The 17,491-nt window shown below is 40.3% G+C and overlaps 1 protein-coding gene across 6 annotated transcripts in view; it reads left to right on the top strand.

Annotated features, from left to right (window-relative positions):
• The window catches only part of ASCC3 (activating signal cointegrator 1 complex subunit 3), a 764,501-nt gene that overhangs the window by 534,332 nt on the left and 212,678 nt on the right, over positions 1-17,491 (top strand). For all 6 annotated transcript variants that reach the window (XM_056566195.1, XM_056566194.1, XM_056566190.1 and 3 more), the window contains one exon: positions 15,157-15,348. In XM_056566195.1, coding sequence (XP_056422170.1) covers positions 15,157-15,348 — 192 coding nt within the window. The remainder of the gene's footprint in view (positions 1-15,156; positions 15,349-17,491) is intronic.

Genomic DNA, 17,491 nt, shown 5'->3' with positions numbered 1-17,491 from the left:
TGATGTAATAACTTTGTAAACATTACACGATTGCATCTGTAGACTTTGCATGTCATAAAATAGCTTAGCAGATTTCTGTATTTTTGTTGTCGTTATTCTGACTGTGTTTTAGTATAATTTCCCTTTAGGTCTTTCATTTCAGAATTTATCTTTTTGACAGACTATGGAATTATTAATCTTATTGTAGGGGTCGTTGATTGCTGGTGTTATTGCTTACAAGCAGCTCATACAATGCTTCCCGAACAATGTGCTGTCAGAGTAATGCAGAGGCTCCCCCCCCCCCCCCCCACGTTTATTGGTTTATTGGAATATATTTATAATTATATGTTTTCGAGAGGAATTTAACATAGCATCAACTTTAATATGCAAGCACTGTGATCACCGTACAAGCAAATTAGCAGATTTTACAAAGTTCATCTCCGGCTTCCCAGCCTCACAACATCAACTAAATAATGTAAATTAAAACCAAACATTAACAGATTCTCATTTTGTGTGAGAGGCTGTACTTGGCAATTACGAGATGAATCCCAATGTGTCTCTTGATGCTGATGGTTATCGTTGACACTTATCACAATTCCCAAGTGCACTACGGTCTTGAGTCTCAAAGTAATGCATTTACTACCTCCTTGACATAATGTAAAAAGTATGTGGAAATGCTTTAGTGTTCAGTGGAGAATGTGACGCTTTCAGAAAGTATATAAGTTTTTCCAAAAGCTTTACTCTTATTCTTCAAATATGTTATAGTAGGTGCGGCTAGGCATCATTGCGTGCAGATTATGCAAGTGTACATGTCCAAAAAGGTCAGCCATTTGGCATGTAAGAAACACCTGGGATATCAGGGAAAAAATCAATTTTAATCAGGACTCTGGTAGCAGACCTTATATACCTCAGTACACCTCCAGGCACTCAAGGACATTTAAGATAAATTGCCATAGAAGTATTTTCAAGTTGCGAAAAGCGTGACAAGGTTCTGACCAGATAAAATAATTTCATAACAATCTTACAGCCGACAAGCCATTTCACAAAGGGTTTCTTTATTCATTTTTTGGGATTTTCTGTAATTCTAGTATCACAAAGAAAAACACATGTTTGAACCCAATCTTTTCTCTCTCCCCCTTGTAGCTCTCTGTCTCTCTTCTTTTCTTTGTCTCTCTCTCCCTTCTATTTTTGCTTCTGCCTCTATCTTTCCCTGTTTCTCCTTCCTTCCTTTCTATTTTTTTTTTCTTTCTTTATCGCTGTCTTTTCTTTACTTTTTGATTAATGTAAAAACACATTACAGGGTATATTTGTTTACCCACAGTTCTATGGTTGATTTTTTTTATTAGTGGCTGTTGACTAACTATACAACCTAAACTTTTTTATATGGGGCCACTCGCAATAGTATTGTCTAAGTAGCCCCCCCGGTTTTCAATCTTTACGTACTCTTTTTAAGGATCTGCATTTTACTGCAGGCAACTACCAGGCCACTAGCTGTGGGAGAGGTCCCAGTATTAATGGCTGCTTACCTTGGAGTCTTACCTTTACATGGGCCATTACATTGCATTGCTGGCCGCACAGAAGATCCAATCAGCTGATGAATGATCTGTGTCCCTTTTACATGGGCCATTTATTGAGGAGATTGCCTGATTATCAGCTCATGTAAAAGGGCCTTAAGAGACAATGGTAGAATACACTGAGGGGCTAGGCAGAAGAGTCTGAATGCTGGCTTAGTTCCTAGGCAGGCAGTGTATGTGCATCATTAGATACATGCAAACAGGTCAAGATGACCAGCACATATTCATAGTCAAAAACGGTCTGAGATCAGACACAGGAGAAGCAATGTGGTTCAGGCAGCAAGCAGAGATGTAGCCATAAAGACAAGTGGGATCATACTCTATCATGGAACAGGTGCACAGGACACCTTCACTAGAACGTGAGTGGAACACTTTTGCTCGGGCAGTATCTCTGCTCTCATGTTCTTTATGTGACCTTTTTTTAAGGATGACATAAAAAAAAAGCAAAAGAAGTGAGCACAATGTCATTGTTAAATTATGCTTTGTGACTTTTTTTTTCTTTTGAACCTGGGTAAATCTTAAGCACTAATAACATTTAATATTTCAATGAAGAGATTAGTTTATATTTAAATTTGAAAGACATTGAACGTACAAACCTAATCAGTTCAGGGTGACCTATCCTTTGAGTGATAAGAGAGTGCCGAGCACACCAGATTCTTTAAACATGAGCTGAAGCATTGTACAGGATTATCAAATAAATGCCAGGTCACTTTGACCCACTTCTTGATATAAAAAATGCATATGAGGCACAGCTGATATGAGGAACTTATTGTTACCCATGTGACAAATAACTAGTCCTCTTATCTTCATAAAAATACTTTAATGAAATACATTATTAAAACAATAAGAAAAAGGCATATATCTTAACACATAAAGTGCAAAACCAGTGCTCTCGTATAGGGGACAAGTTGTTAAAGGAGTACTCCACTGGCCAGCATTCGGAAGTAAATGTTCCGAACGCTGTTTTCCTGCTGCGGGGGTCGGCCACGCCCATTTTGACATCAAAGCCATGCCCCCTCAATGCAAGTCTATGAGAGGGGGCATAACGGTCATCACGCCCCCTCTCATAGAATTGCATTGAGGGAGTGTGGCCTTGATGTAATGATGGGGGCGTGGCCGACCCCCGCATCGGGGAAAACAGCGTTCAGAACATTTACTTCCAAATGCTGGCCCTTTAATGTAATATTAATTTGCTTATATAATGGTATTACCTAGATAACTTTCTATATAAAAGAGCATTTTGATATAAGGGTGTATTCCCAGCTTAAACATTAAGGGAATATCCCAAGGGTTTGCCATAAATGCCTATTTAGTTAGTGGCCTCCAACTCTTCATCATAGAGAAATCTGGAGTCTCATGACCCCCCATTTGCTATATCACAACTTTATCCTCATATCAGTTAGAACTCATAGGAGCAATTGTTGCATTGATGACAGTTGTGAAAAAACTCCTCCCGCATATGTCAAATGTTTCCCATTATAAGCCAGAAAAACTCCTTCTCCCTCCATTGGGCTGGAATGCATCTGCAACACTATTACATACACATGCATTCAGAAAATAAGAAGTATACTGCAAAGTAGACACTTTTTTTTTTTTAAAGGGGTTCTACGGTGCTTACACATCTTATCCCCTATCCAAAGGATAGGGGATAAGATGCCTGATTACGGGAGTCCCGCCGCTGGGGACCCCCGGGATCTTGCACGCGGCACCCCGTTTGTAATCAGTCCCCGGAGCGTGGTCGCTCCGGGTCTGATTACAGACTATCACCGGGCCGGCGGCGTGTGACGTGACAGCTATCACGCCCCCTCCCGTAAGCTTGCATTGATGGGCAGAGCGTGACGTCACATGCCGCCGGCCCGGTGGTAGTCTGTAATCAGACCTGGAGTGACCACGCTCTGGGGACTGATTACAAACGAGGTGCCGTTTGCAAGATCCCGGGGGCCCCCAGCGGCGGGACCCCCACGATCAGGCATCTTATCCCCTATCCTTTGGATAGGGGAAAAGATGTGTAAGCACCGGAGAACCCCTTTAACTACTGGTAGGCATCCCTTACAGATATACATTGTTAAATCCTCCCCATGTGCAAATACAGTGGATCTCATTTATTAAAAATGCATTGCTTTTTTGTTTCATTTTTACATATCATGCCTTAGCCCATAGTACTTCTGCTGCCTCTGTTGCTAAAGAGAAGAATTATAAAATACCCTCCAGGTGGAACTACTGCCTGATGGATGTCCATCGGATGTATCCTGGCTCCTCGAGCTGTCCATCTATCAAGGCATTCTGGGATAACATATTTCACTTGTATGATGCTTTCCAGGAAAATACTGTCTCTAACTCCCCTCAAGTAGTACTTCTGTTTAAGGTACCAGGTTCTCGGCGCATATTAAAAAGAGTCTTGGTCGACACTTCTTGACATTTGGTTTGCGTGATTACCCCTTGCTTCTGGAAGTCTTCAGTGGACCTTGGCTGATTGGCTGGTGGAACTTAAGGTTATCATGAGAATGGAGGAGATTCTTGCTGAGGAATATGACCTGTCTGATCATTTTACTTTTATGTGACTTTTGGCAGCTATTTATGGATTCCCCTGATTTTCTGTATTTATTGGGCTGAGTTTATGTCACCCTGTGGCAGAATTTGCTTCTCTACCTTACCTTTTCCCCATCCCTTCTGCTTTGTTCTTTCTTCTCCCGTTTGCTATTTTTCTTTATTTGCCTCCTGGCCTTTTATTTTCCTTTTTCCTTCTCCTCTACCTTCTTAAATGGGTACTCCGGCCCTAATACATCTTATCACCTATCCAAAGGATAGGGGATAAGATGTATGATCGCGGGGGTCCTGCCTCTGGGAACCCCCACAATGTCATCCGCACCCTCCTTTGTGAACGCTCCGCAGCGCTGGAGGCTCCGAGTGTGAAGCGTGATGTCACGACTCCGCCCCCGTGTCATGTCATGCCCCGCCCCCTCAATGCAAGTCTATGGGAGGGGGCGTGACACCTTTGCTCAGTGCAGGTTGGGCTTGATTTGATACCTGATGTAGTGTACTTTCTGTTTTTCTATTGCTGTAGTATTTGCTGATGCTTCTCATTTGGTTTTTTTTTTTTTTTTTTTTTTTTTTTTTTTTTTTAGACATGACAAACTTTGACATCTTTTTGCAACTGTATAATTGTTTATGCATGTTTGTGTTTTCATTTGCTATGACCAATTTTTTTCTTTTACTCTGCAATTGTCGACAGTGTATTCTGTTTTGCTGATTAAAAATGGACTATACATAACGTAAATGTAAAAGATCACAGGGGGAAAAGTCATCAAAAGCAGGGAGAAAAAATTAAAAAAAATGACTTGGATGATAAAAAAAAAGTAGAAAGCCACGCTTGCATTTTGAATAAATAGCTGATAGTGACAACTAGTTGTTCCCATTTGTAAGGAAATCCAATAGCAAATAATGGCCAATGGGTAGAGATCCATGAAGAGATTTCTGTTGCCAAATTTTACATGGTTCATGGTAATTCATTTCAGCCCTACAGACCGTTGTAAACTGGTACATACTATATATTATGTGTTTCATGTGGGTAGTGGTACCAATGTGGGCATCAGTGCCTTGGTAGTTAAACTCACATAGAATCTTGTGGATCTGATTTCTAGCTATGGCAGTTTTATATTGTGTGTATGTAGTGTGTTCAGAATTATTGGGCATATCAGGCATAAATAATTCACTGATGTGCCCCCATTGCTCCTCTTTGACATAGAGAATAAGAATTGAATAGCCTATGTTTTTTCCCATCATATTTGAGGAGCTCTTGTTGATGGCTATAAGCATTTTTGTCACTCTTATTTCCGTGCCTTTTGAATGAATTCTCACCTGCAATTCAGTCTTACACTCTTCTATTTCTTGGATCATTGCTCCTATCATTTTTGTCACATTTTGGCATCATTTTATCTACATTGTGAAAATTGTAAGCTATAAAGACTAGACACATTAATATTAATTTTCCCCTATCTTGCATGTGTGCTTTACTTTTCGTCCTGTCTGTGGTCTACTTGAAAAAAAGAGATTGATATGTTTCTTTGCTCCTGTTGAAATACATATGCATTGTGTTAGCTCATTCCTGGGTTTTTTCTGTTGTTTTATTGCTTATTACTAAACATTGCAAAACTAAATGGATGAGCAGAACTTTGTGTATTAATAGTTGCTAAATTTGTTGTATAAATTCTTCTAAAGTTCTTGCCCTCATGTATTTAACATGCTGACCATACCTGGCTTAGCTTTACAACCTGATATCCCAATCCGTAAAAGATTAGGGCACTGTAGTTAGGGAGCTGGGATCACTTATCAAGTACCTCTTCCTGTTGAAACTGTGAAGAGTTCCAGGCAGACTATGCCCTACCATATGCCAAGTAGGCAGAACTATTGACTACTCATTGTTATATGCGTCATAACCCCATTTATTCTTAAAGGGGTATTCCTATCTCAGAGATCCTATTTATTTTGTATTACAATGATCTTGGAAAAGTAAAATTCCCAGACAGCCCTGCGTATATCTGAGCCTCCATTCTCACAGTGAGAGCAGGGCCTTTGGTCATGTGATGAAAAGGTTCTCAACAGTCAGAGTACGCGTGGGTGAACATGACAAGAACTAATAAGTAATTGAAGTGAAGTGTGTGTGTCTGAGTCTATGTACAGTATCTCACATAAGTGAGTTCGCCCCTCACATTTTTGTAAATACAGTGACCCCCCGACTTATGATGGCCCCGACATATGATCATTTCAACATATGATGGCCTCTCAGAGCCCATCGTATGTTGAAGGCAGCATCGACATATGATGCTGCTGTGTGTCGGGGCCATCATACAAACAGCTATCTGACAGCGCTGACAACTTCAGCAACTGACAGATAGTTGTTTAATGTGCCCCGTGTGCCCCGTTCTGCCTCCTGTTACTCACATGCTGTCCCCCCCCCCAGTGCAGCCATAGCCAATAGCCTGGAGCATCTTGCTGCAGGCATCCAATGAGCTGCTGGCTGCCCTCCCCTTCCTTTCCTATAGAGCTGTAGTCGGCAGGATCGTAATGGAGGACATTCTGTCCCCCCTGAAGGTATTTAAAGAACTGTACAGTACTGTATGCGATGTCACACATCACATACAATACATATACACACTATACACCCCATACATCAATGTTTCCTTATCAGTGTGCCTCCAGCTGTTGCCAAACTATAACTCCCAGCATGCCCAGACAGTCAATGGCTGTACATGCATGCTGGGAGTTGTAGTTGTGCAACAGCTGGAGGCACCCTGGTTTGTTAAACACTCCCCATACACTCCACATACAATGGTCATCCCAGAACCAATTAGCAGTTTCCCATAGAGATATGTATTCAACATACAATGGTTCCGAGGCCCCAGAACCAATTACCATTTTTACATAGACATATGTACTCGACATATGATGGTTTCAACATATGATGGTTCTCCTGGAACCAATTAATATCATATGTTGAGGGACCACTGTATTTTATATTTTTTCCTGTGACGACACTGATGAATTGACTCTGTGCTACAATGTACAGTAGTGAGTTCACAGCCAGTATAACAGTCTTTAATGTTGTGTCCCCTTAAAACAACTCAACACACACTTATTAACCCTTTGGGGACCGAGGGTTTTTGCACTTTAGTTTTTTCCTCCTTACCTTTTAAAAATCATAACCCTTTCAATTTTGCACCTAAAAATCCATATGATGGCTTATTTCTTGTGCCACCAATTCTACTTTCTAATGACATCAGTCATTTTACCCAAAAATCGACCGTGAAATGGAAAAAAAATCATTGTGCGACAAAATTGAAGAAAAAACGCCATTTTGTATATTTTGGTGGCTTCCGTTTCTATGCAGTACATATTTCGGGAAAAATTACACCTTATCTTTATTCTGGAGGTCCATACGATTAAAATGATACCCTACTTATATAGGTTTGATTTTATCGTACTTCTGGAAAAAAATTATAACTACATGCAGGAAAATGTATATGTTTAAAATTGTCATCTTCTGACCCCTATAACTTTTTTTTTTCTGCGTACGGGACGGTATGAAGGCTCATTTTTGTATTGATCGGACTTTTTGATCGCTTTTTATTCATTTTTTCATGATATAAGAAGTGACCAAAAATACGCTATTTTGGACTTTGGTATTTTGCGGTTTAATTAACGATATATTTTTATAATTCAGACATTTCCCAACCCGGCAATATCACATATGTTTATTTTTATTTACACAGTTTGTTTTTTAAATGGGAAAAAGGGGATGATTCAAACTTTTATTAGGGAAGGGGTTAAAAGATCTTTATTCCCTTTTTTTTCCCCCTTTTTTTTTTTTTTTTGCAATGTTGTAGCTCCCATAGAGGGCTATAGCACTACACACACTGACCTTTTACATTGATCAATGATTTCTCATCGGACAGCGAGGAGGAAGGTAGGGGACCCTATTGCTGTCCTACAGCTGTTCGGGATGCCGCGATTTCGCCGTGGAGATCCTGAACAGCCCCCTGAGCTAACCAGCATTCGTCTACTTTCACTTTAGATGCAGTGTTCAACTTTGAACGCCGCGTCTAAAGGGTTAATAGCGCGCAGCACCGCGATCAGTGCCGCGCGCTATTAGCCACGAGTCCCGGCCATTGTTAGAGGCCGGGCCCGACCCGCTATGGCGTTATAGAAAGGGAGTGGGCGAAGGGCATACAGGTATGCCCTCCATCCCCAACAGGTTAATGTCTTTACCGTGGTAATAAAAGTGAGTATACCCTTTAATATCCAAATTGGGCACAGAGTGTCAATATTTTGTGTGGCCACCATTATTTCCAGCACTGCCTGAATCCTCTTTGGTATGGAGTTCACCAGAGCTTCACAGGTTTCCACTGGAGTCCTCTTCCATTCTTTTTTTTATTTTTTTGACAACACAGAGCTTGTGGATTTTAGAGACCTTGCCCTCCCCCACAGTCCATTTCAGGATGCCCTGCAGAGTCTCAGTAGGGTTTAGGTCTGGAAACATGCTGCATCAGTCCATCACCTTTACCCTCAGCTTTAAGGCAGTGGTGGTCTTGGTGTGTTTAGGGTCATTATCATGGTGGAATACTGCCCTGTGGCCCAGTCTCCGAAGAAGGGGATCATGCTCTGCTTCAGTATGTCACAGTACATGTTGGCATTCATGGTTCCCTCAATGAACTTTAGCTCCTCAGTGTCAGCAGCACTCATGTAGTCCCAGACTATGACACCTTACCATCATGCTTGACTGTAAGCAAGACACTCTTGTCTTTGTACTCCTCACCAGGTTGCCACCACACATGCTTGACACTATCTGAACCAAATAAGATGTCTCATTGGACCACAGAACATGGTTCGAGTAATCCATGCCTTAGTCTACTTGTCTTCAGCAAATTGTTTGCAGGCTTTGATGCAGTGTGCGGCATATAGTATGTACCTCTTCAGCAATGCCGGCAGCACTCATACGTCTATTTCCCAAAGGCAACCTCTGGATATGATGCTAATCATGTGCACTTAACTTCTTTGATCGACCACGGTGAGACATGTTCTGAGATTAACCTGTTCTGTAAAACCGCTGTATGGTCTTGCCCACTGTGATGCAGCTCAGTTTTAGGATCTTAGCATATTTCTTCTTTATGTAGTGGGCCCGATCAGCCCCCTGAAGGACCGGCATCAGTATTTTAATTCCTTTGTATCTAAAGGGTTAATGCCTGACATTGGCATGATCACTAAAGATTTTATTGAAAAAGAACAGGACACTTCTAATGAAAAGAAAGCACTCTATATAACATAAAAGGATTTTCCTTAGTTCACAGATCACGGTGTCCAAATTTATGGAGAGCACACAGTGGGGCAGATATACTAATACTTAAAAAGGGTAAGACAGTCCAACAATGCTCCAGATTTATCACATTGGCTCATGCTGTCTGATAAACTTGGTGTCTGAACAATTTTGTCTTACTTTACACCACACATTGTTTGGCTTCATTTATCCTAGAATTATGCAGCATATTTTTTGTGCAATTTTGGCATATAATTTAGCATCGCAAGCTGTATGTATTTTTATTTAGACGACATCCATTTCTCATTATTCCCAGACCCTTGTTGAGCATCGCAACAGTGACAGAAAAGTGTCTAAAGCACATTATTTATTCAGAGCAAGTCATGCAAGCCAGTTTTGGTGCATTTGTATAGTATGGTGCATAGTATAAATGTCCTAATATTTTCAGGCCAGTTTTTCACAGAAATTTGGTTTATGCCTTATTTCTTTAGTAGACCCAAATAAAATATACTTTTGTGGAGTGTTGTGACTGACACGGTTCCATTGATGGCTGTGGATGATGCTTGTTTGGACAACTGGTGCTATTTTGCTTGTGAAAACCGCTTTCAGTAACAGACGTGATAGAGCATGTGCATTCAATAGACCTCTAACGGGGATTATATAAAATCAGATATCTGTTCTGTAGAACAAAGGTTTGTACGGCATTTACCTGCTGGGCAACATGGACCAAATTAGTTTTCCTGTAGAACACAACTTAGAAATCATTGGTTTCCAGAGTTGACATTTCCCACTATATTTCCTAAATGTCCAGATATGTATATAAAAACACTCAGCCCACAACCGCTCTCAAGTTGTAAAAGTGGGCAGCGCAAATTTTAAGTGTAATCAGAAATGTGCTACGTTTGTGTTTGTGATGTTACCAGGCACTTTATCATGTGGTGACAACTTGAACTTTTACTTTAATTTTCCTTAGATCAACTCTATAACCAGGTATGTGACTGGACTCACAATGATCATGCTTGACTTTTTAGGCACTGGAGTTAACCCATTAAACTTCTCTTCACACCATAGAACATAAAATCATTACATCCACTTTTACTTGTAGAATTCAAATTTTTTATAATTACATTTTATTACAAGAAATAAAACATGGAAAAAAAAGACAAAAATATTTGTTCAGATATCCAGGTTGTCAGTGACACGTTTCAAGAACTCCATTGCATCCTTTTTGTTGTGTGCAATTTCTTGACTGCGAATAAAGAGAAGCAGCCATAGACATCACTGACCGTGAATTACAGTAAAGGTTATAACTTTTCCTAAAGGAGTGTAAAAACAACCCCCAAGTATGGGGCAGTTGACATCAACTTCATAAGAGTTTTTTGCCTTTAATTGGATAAACACATTAGGTTTATAGGTTGAACTTGATGGACATCTTATCCCCTATGCAAAAGATAATAGATAAGATGTCTGACTGCATGGGGTCCAGCCACTGGGACCCCTGCGTTCTCCGGCACAATGGCGTTTTAAACATTTATGTTCAGAACGCCGGTTTCAGGCAGCCATGATTGTGACATCACACCTCCTCCTCACATCCCCTCCATTCATGTCTATGGGAGGGGGTGTCACATTCCCTCCCATAGACATGAATGCTGTACGCTGCAGAGGAAGTTGAATAGTTATTTTCTGTCTGACCACAGTGCTCTCTGCTGCCACCTCTGTCTATGTCAGGAACTGTCCAGAGCAGGATAGGTTAGCTGTCACCAGTGAGAATTGTGGTCAGACAGAAAATAACTATAATCTTCCTCTGGAGAATACAGCAGCTAAGTGCTGAAAAGGTTAAGATTTTTGAATAGAAGTAATTTACAAATCTGTTTAAGTTTTTGGCACCAGTTGATTTAAAAAAAAAATGATGAAGTCACGACCACAACCTCCCAATATCTGCATTCTGAACATAAATGTTTAGACTGCCACGGTGCCAGGCCGGATAGGAGATAAGATATTAAAAAGCGGAAAATATAGTTAAATGAACGATACATAAATATATACAGATGTGGACAAAATTGTTGGTGCCCTTTTGATATAGAAAGACTCACAATGCTCCCTGAAATAACTTGAAACTAACAAACATGATAATGAATAAAAAAAATTACGGTCATTTATTTATTAAGAATGAGACATTGCTTACTAATTGTGGTTTTACAGAATCAAAATATTTCAAGATTGTGCTGAGTTATTATTAACCCTGTATTGACATTGCCTAAAAACATGGCGTATGAAATATATGCCCTCCGCTGCCTGTATGTTTGTGCCTCTGTGTGTGATTTACAGATATCTGTCGCATGTGAGCCATTTTGCCCCAAACTATAAAGAAATGTGCTATAAAGGGACATACGAATAGCTAGTTTTATAGCTTGCCTCTTAAAACAAGGACAGTGGGTTGCTTCCAGCCTGTGCTTATCTCAGCACAAGTTCTATTAGATACACAGAATGACTAAAGATGATTAATGATTGTTGCTATCAATGTCTCCCAAACACGCAGCTCCATTTGCTAGTAGAACTGTTTGCGTGCTGCCGAGCTTCTCTCTGGTTTTACCATTATGTTGTCTAGATGATTAAAATGAAGGGATCTGATCTACTAGGCGTCTTGTAAAGTTTACTGCAGTATACTTTGGCCACTTGCAGTACCAATTTTCACCACTGTCCACAAGAATGACTGTACTTACTGTGAACAATCTATGTGCGACAGCGCCCCCATGCTGTTAGGTTGTAATACATTCCTACAGACCCCGTGCTTTATCTTTTATTAACAAGTTCTACTTGCCATTTATCTGTAAATAACATTTTCAGGCACTAAGCACCATGTAGTTTTGCCTATATAACATGTTAGACAGAAGGGCTGCTTTGGGTAAGTGTTCATACCGATCGTGTCATTCCACCTCCTTATTTGATAAACATTGGGCGTAGTTACTTTAAGTTCAGTTCAGAGAATTAGAAGGACCTGGGCAGCTAAAGTACTCTCTTAATAGCGCCACATAGATTGCCTATATTTTTATGTTAATCTTATGCATAAGATTGGAAATTCATGCTACAATGAATATCCGCTGAGCAGCTGACAAGAAATGTTAATGCACTGCTTTTCAATTATTTGCGGACAATGTAGAATATTGAAATACGGCTATGAGAACGGCGCCTGCGATTGTTTACAAATCAGTGTCCAATGTATTTTATAAGTTGAAGGATGTGGCACATAATATCAGAACACTAGGTCCCATCAATTATCGTGGATGGAAACTGACTGGAATTCTAAATGGCTTTTCAGTAACTGCATGTGGCTAATCCAAGGCTGGCTTTACAGGCTACTATTCACATAGGGATTTTTCAGTAGGGTGCATTTATTTCTTTGTAAATCTTTGATCCAAATTCGACAACAGGACACCATTCCTATGATGATGTCCTGAAAAATTCTACTCCCTTACATGTTACCCATACACTGATCAGCCATAACATTACAACCACCGACTATAACTAACATTGATGATTTATTAAAAGGGGTTGTCGAGCTTAGAAAAATGTATCCACTAACCAAAGTATAATGGATAAGTGTCAGACCGCACGGAGTCTGCCTGCTAGACACCCCCCCCCCCCCCTGTGATGCTCTGGGCAATGTTCTGAAGGGAACTTGTATCCCAGCATTTATGTGGATGTCAGGGTCCTTTAACACCGTGTTAAGCAGTGTCTGCTGGATTTACAGGTGTGTCGAAGTGCACGTCCAACATATACTGATAAAAGGTGCCACTTAAAGGCAACTGACATACATAGGGTCCAATGATAAAAAAAAAAAAAAAAAAAATTATATATATATATATATATATATATATATATATATATATATATACACACACACACACACACACTGCAGTGTGTTTTTATAAACTAGAGCCAGCTAAGTGGAATAGCACAGAGGTCTATGCTGTTCAGTTCAGTAGACCCCTGCCACATACGTCCCATATGGAGGCCAACATTACACACTTTTTTCCTCCATCAGGTATATGGAGATGTATGTCCCACCATTTGCTTTGAACAGACTTCGTTAATGCAGTAAAAAACAGCTCATCGGGCATCTGGAGGATGTTCTGGACAGAACAATTCAATCGATGGAGGCCCCGCTTTGACAACTTACAGGTTGCACTGATAATATCTTGGTTGCAGACAACGGAGGATACCTTCTGAAGTCTTGCGGAGTCTATGCATCAATGATTTTAGTGTCATGGCAGATCAGTTTAACATGATCATTTGTAACATGTCAGATAAATTGACATTGTGTTGTTATTTACACATGATTGTCCTAAAGCTGTTGAGGAAATATCCCTCCATTGTGATCAGTGGGGGTGTGACCCTCAGACTCTATCATTAAACCCCTTTAATGTGTATCTGTGGTAATATGTAAGTGCAGTTATATTTGGTCCTGCGTATTGCAATTGAAAAGTCTATCAAATTGTTTTTTTAGAAAATCCATTTAGGGCTGGGTTAGCACATAGTATTTTGGTAAGTATTGTTAGACAATACCGGAAATAGGTCCAAAACACAGAAAAAAAGGTGCAAAGCCTTCCAATATAGTTTTTCAGTGTTGCTTCTAGTCCTTGCGATAAGTCTATGGGGGAGATTCATCAAAACCTGTGCAGAGGGGAAGTTGTCCAGTTTCCCATAACAACCAATCAGATTGCTTGTTTAATTTTTCACAGACTTTCCTAAAAATGAAAGAAGCAATATGATTGGTTGCTATAGGCAACTGGGCAAGTTTTCCTCCGCACAGTTTTTGATAAATCTCCCCCTTTGTTTTGACTACAAATACTGACCACAATGTTACATGTGGATCTAGGCAAACAGTTACATGTGTTTATTTTCTTCTGGAATATTCATTGTTCAGTATTTTTGGCCTTGCAACCCAAAAATTCCCAATATCCTATTAATAAGAAGGTCAGGACCTTCAAATTACATTGTATTACTACTATATACTATACTATATACTTTCAATATTCCTAGCTTACATTTTTTTCAAATTGTGCCAGCCCACTTGCCACCATTAAGGAAACATTACACAGATTACAAACTATTTAACACCTCATAATCTAAACTGTTATTGTCATTAAAAAAACCTTTTTGACCTGGAGATACGAAAAGTTTTGTTTGGTCGGGGGAGTGGGTATTGAGACCACACCGATCACTAGAATGAGAGGGGAGAAGTGCTTGTCTCCCCACCACCTCCTTGCTGCAGAAGATGAGCTCCATAGATTTTCTATAAAATCCATGCTCACTCTAGTAATTGGTGTCAATGACATGTCAAAATATATATATTTTTAAATGATCATAGGATTTTAAATTAGCAAGTGCAAATGAAAATTCCCTGCACTTCTGCTATTAAATCTGCCATTTGAGAGTGTTTTTCTGTTTTATGTCAGTCTCTAGGTTCACTTGTATAGCTTGGTTGTCATCATTCATAACTTGACACCATCCAGGGATTAATATGATGCACAACCAAGAAGCTTTTCCATGAAGTCAGTGGTACAACATTAATATGTGGTAACAATATTCATCTGTAGTTAGGTAGGAAACAAAGAGATGTGTGCATGTGCCATACTTTGTGTTTAGCTTTAGTGCAAACAATAGCAGTATTTAGAATATCAAAAGACGCTGCCGTAGTCAGTTTTGGGATTGCATATATTTCCGCTACACATGAATATCTTTTCATTATGTACTAATCAGTCATTTACCAAATGCTTTTGTCTTTTACAGGTGCAAAGGTCTAGAAATAAGCAGCTAAGAGAGTTGTTTCCAGATGGATTTAGTATTCATCATGCAGGCATGCTGCGGCAAGATAGGAGTTTGGTGGAGAACCTCTTTTCTCAGGGACATATCAAAGTCCTGGTTTGTACAGCCACATTAGCCTGGGGTGTCAATCTCCCTGCTCACGCTGTTATCATTAAGGTAAGAGATTATTCTGCAGAACGGAATAACATTGTCTGCCGCTTATTCTGCAGTGGAAATTAGAACAATTGAAGCAGTGATACATTTTTGTTAATACGTGAAGGTTCTTTCCGGCACAGATCCAGCTGTAATTTATAGTATTCCGGCCTCTCCTCCTGTATTCATCAGTGGATAATAAAGCCATATAATAAATGCTGCCCAGTATCTTGCCATTCCCCAACTGCAACAGGAGAAATCACCTGGCAGTTCACTTCTGTACAAGCACAGTCTGGGGAGAAGCAGTTTGCCGTGGGATGTGCACAATGCAAATGACCCGTTGGGTTAAACCTCTTGTGCTCCATTTAATTGAATAGCAACCTACAACTTGTCTGCATGTAAAAAGACAAATCATGCCTTAGGAATTGCTGAACAGAACATCAAGGGCTTAGAAGCAGCTCTGTAGCCTTAAATAAAAGCATACCCTCTGCTTTCTCTTTTTGTTAAAGGGGTATTCCAAGATCTTTTTTTATTTTACTATGCTACAGGGGCTGTACAGTTAGTGTAGTTCATAATATAGTGTCTGTACCTGTGTGTGACGGTTTTCTCACAATTCTTCTGTGAATATCGCCCCAATATTTATTTTTAGCAGTGTACAAAATTACTCATGTCTCAGGATTTCCCACGTTGCAGTGCATCGAGCCCTGACATCACTAGTCAAGTGATCAGAGGGAGCCTGTCTGCTTCAATTTTACTGTAGGCCCCCTGGTTAGAAAACACTTTTTTTCAATGGATGGGATGGGTGATGTGTGGGAGGAAGGAAAGTGATCTCAAGCATGGAACTGTGGAATGTGTAGTTTAGAGAACAAAATCCAACAGGAAATACCCAGTTCTGGCAGGTAAGTACTACAATCACCTTATGGTGGATAACCACTTTAATATGACTTTGCTAGGAATGCCCAAGTGTAAATGTTGTTCTGACGTGCCTTCATAAATATATAGCTATTATGTCATAAATATATATATATATATATATATATATATATATATATATAGATATATATATATATATATATAGATATAGGTATAGCTAACTTGGCAGTGCTAGTCATCAGGGCACCAGAACAGTGCTCAAAAAAAGGGCTACAACATTTCAACAAAAGAAAACCAAATGTTATTCTCGTTCAGCATTGTACAAGTAGTAACAATACTTTTAATTTATATAGCGCTAAAATATTCCACAGCACTTTACAATATCAGACAGCACAGATATCTGTCAGATATTCAATGGTCTACCATGGGATTTCTGAATTATGCAGGTTTCGATGTAGTTTAGGTTGTGGATTAACTTCAAACAATAGAGCTAATCTACCTCTTGGCAGCCTGCTGCAGTTTATGTGTGGAACAGATAAGTGACACGTTACTATTTTCCACCACATGGATTTAAACTTTTAAAGATAATTTTCCGTGGTTTGAGAGCAGAATTCACATAGAGTTCAGCACAGAATCCATGTGAATTTCCATTGTGTGAACATGTTATAATAAACAATTAACACAATTAACCCCTTAAGGACTGAGGGCGTATGGGTACGCCCATGGGAATTTCGGTCCCCGCCGCTAAGCCGGTTGGGGACCGGACCGGGATGCCTGCTGAAATCATTCAACAGGCATCCCAGCACATCACCGAAGACCATTCAGACCGGCGATCTGCAGCGATTCCGGGTCAAACGGGTCTCCGGTGACCTGGAAAATAAGGGGGATCGGAGCTGTTCAAGACACCCCCGATCCCCCTGAAGGGATAGGAGTGAGTTGGCAGGGGTGCCACCCCTCCTATCCCTGCTATTGGTCAGTCAGAAGCGAACGACCAATAGCAGATCGGGGGCAGGGGGGTTAAAGTTCGGTTCCCCTGCTCTGCCCACCAACAGTAGTCCGGGCAGAATGGGGGAACCCACTGTGACTGGCGCCGGAGGTCCACTTACCATCGGCGGCGGCAGCGGGCGGCGATGGCGTGCGTCTGGCTCCCTGCTGCAGACTACAGAAGCCAGGCAGTTGCCTAGCAACATCTGGAGGGCTACAGTTTGAGACCACTATACAATGGTCTCTAAACTGTAGCCCTTCAGATGTTACAAAACTACAACTCCCAGCATGAACAGACAGCTGTTTGCTG

The sequence above is a fragment of the Hyla sarda genome, chromosome 3 (genome assembly GCF_029499605.1).
Source record: "Hyla sarda isolate aHylSar1 chromosome 3, aHylSar1.hap1, whole genome shotgun sequence".
In the NCBI taxonomy this organism is placed as follows: Eukaryota; Metazoa; Chordata; class Amphibia; order Anura; family Hylidae; genus Hyla; species Hyla sarda.
This window is presented reverse-complemented; position numbering and strand designations above follow the sequence as displayed.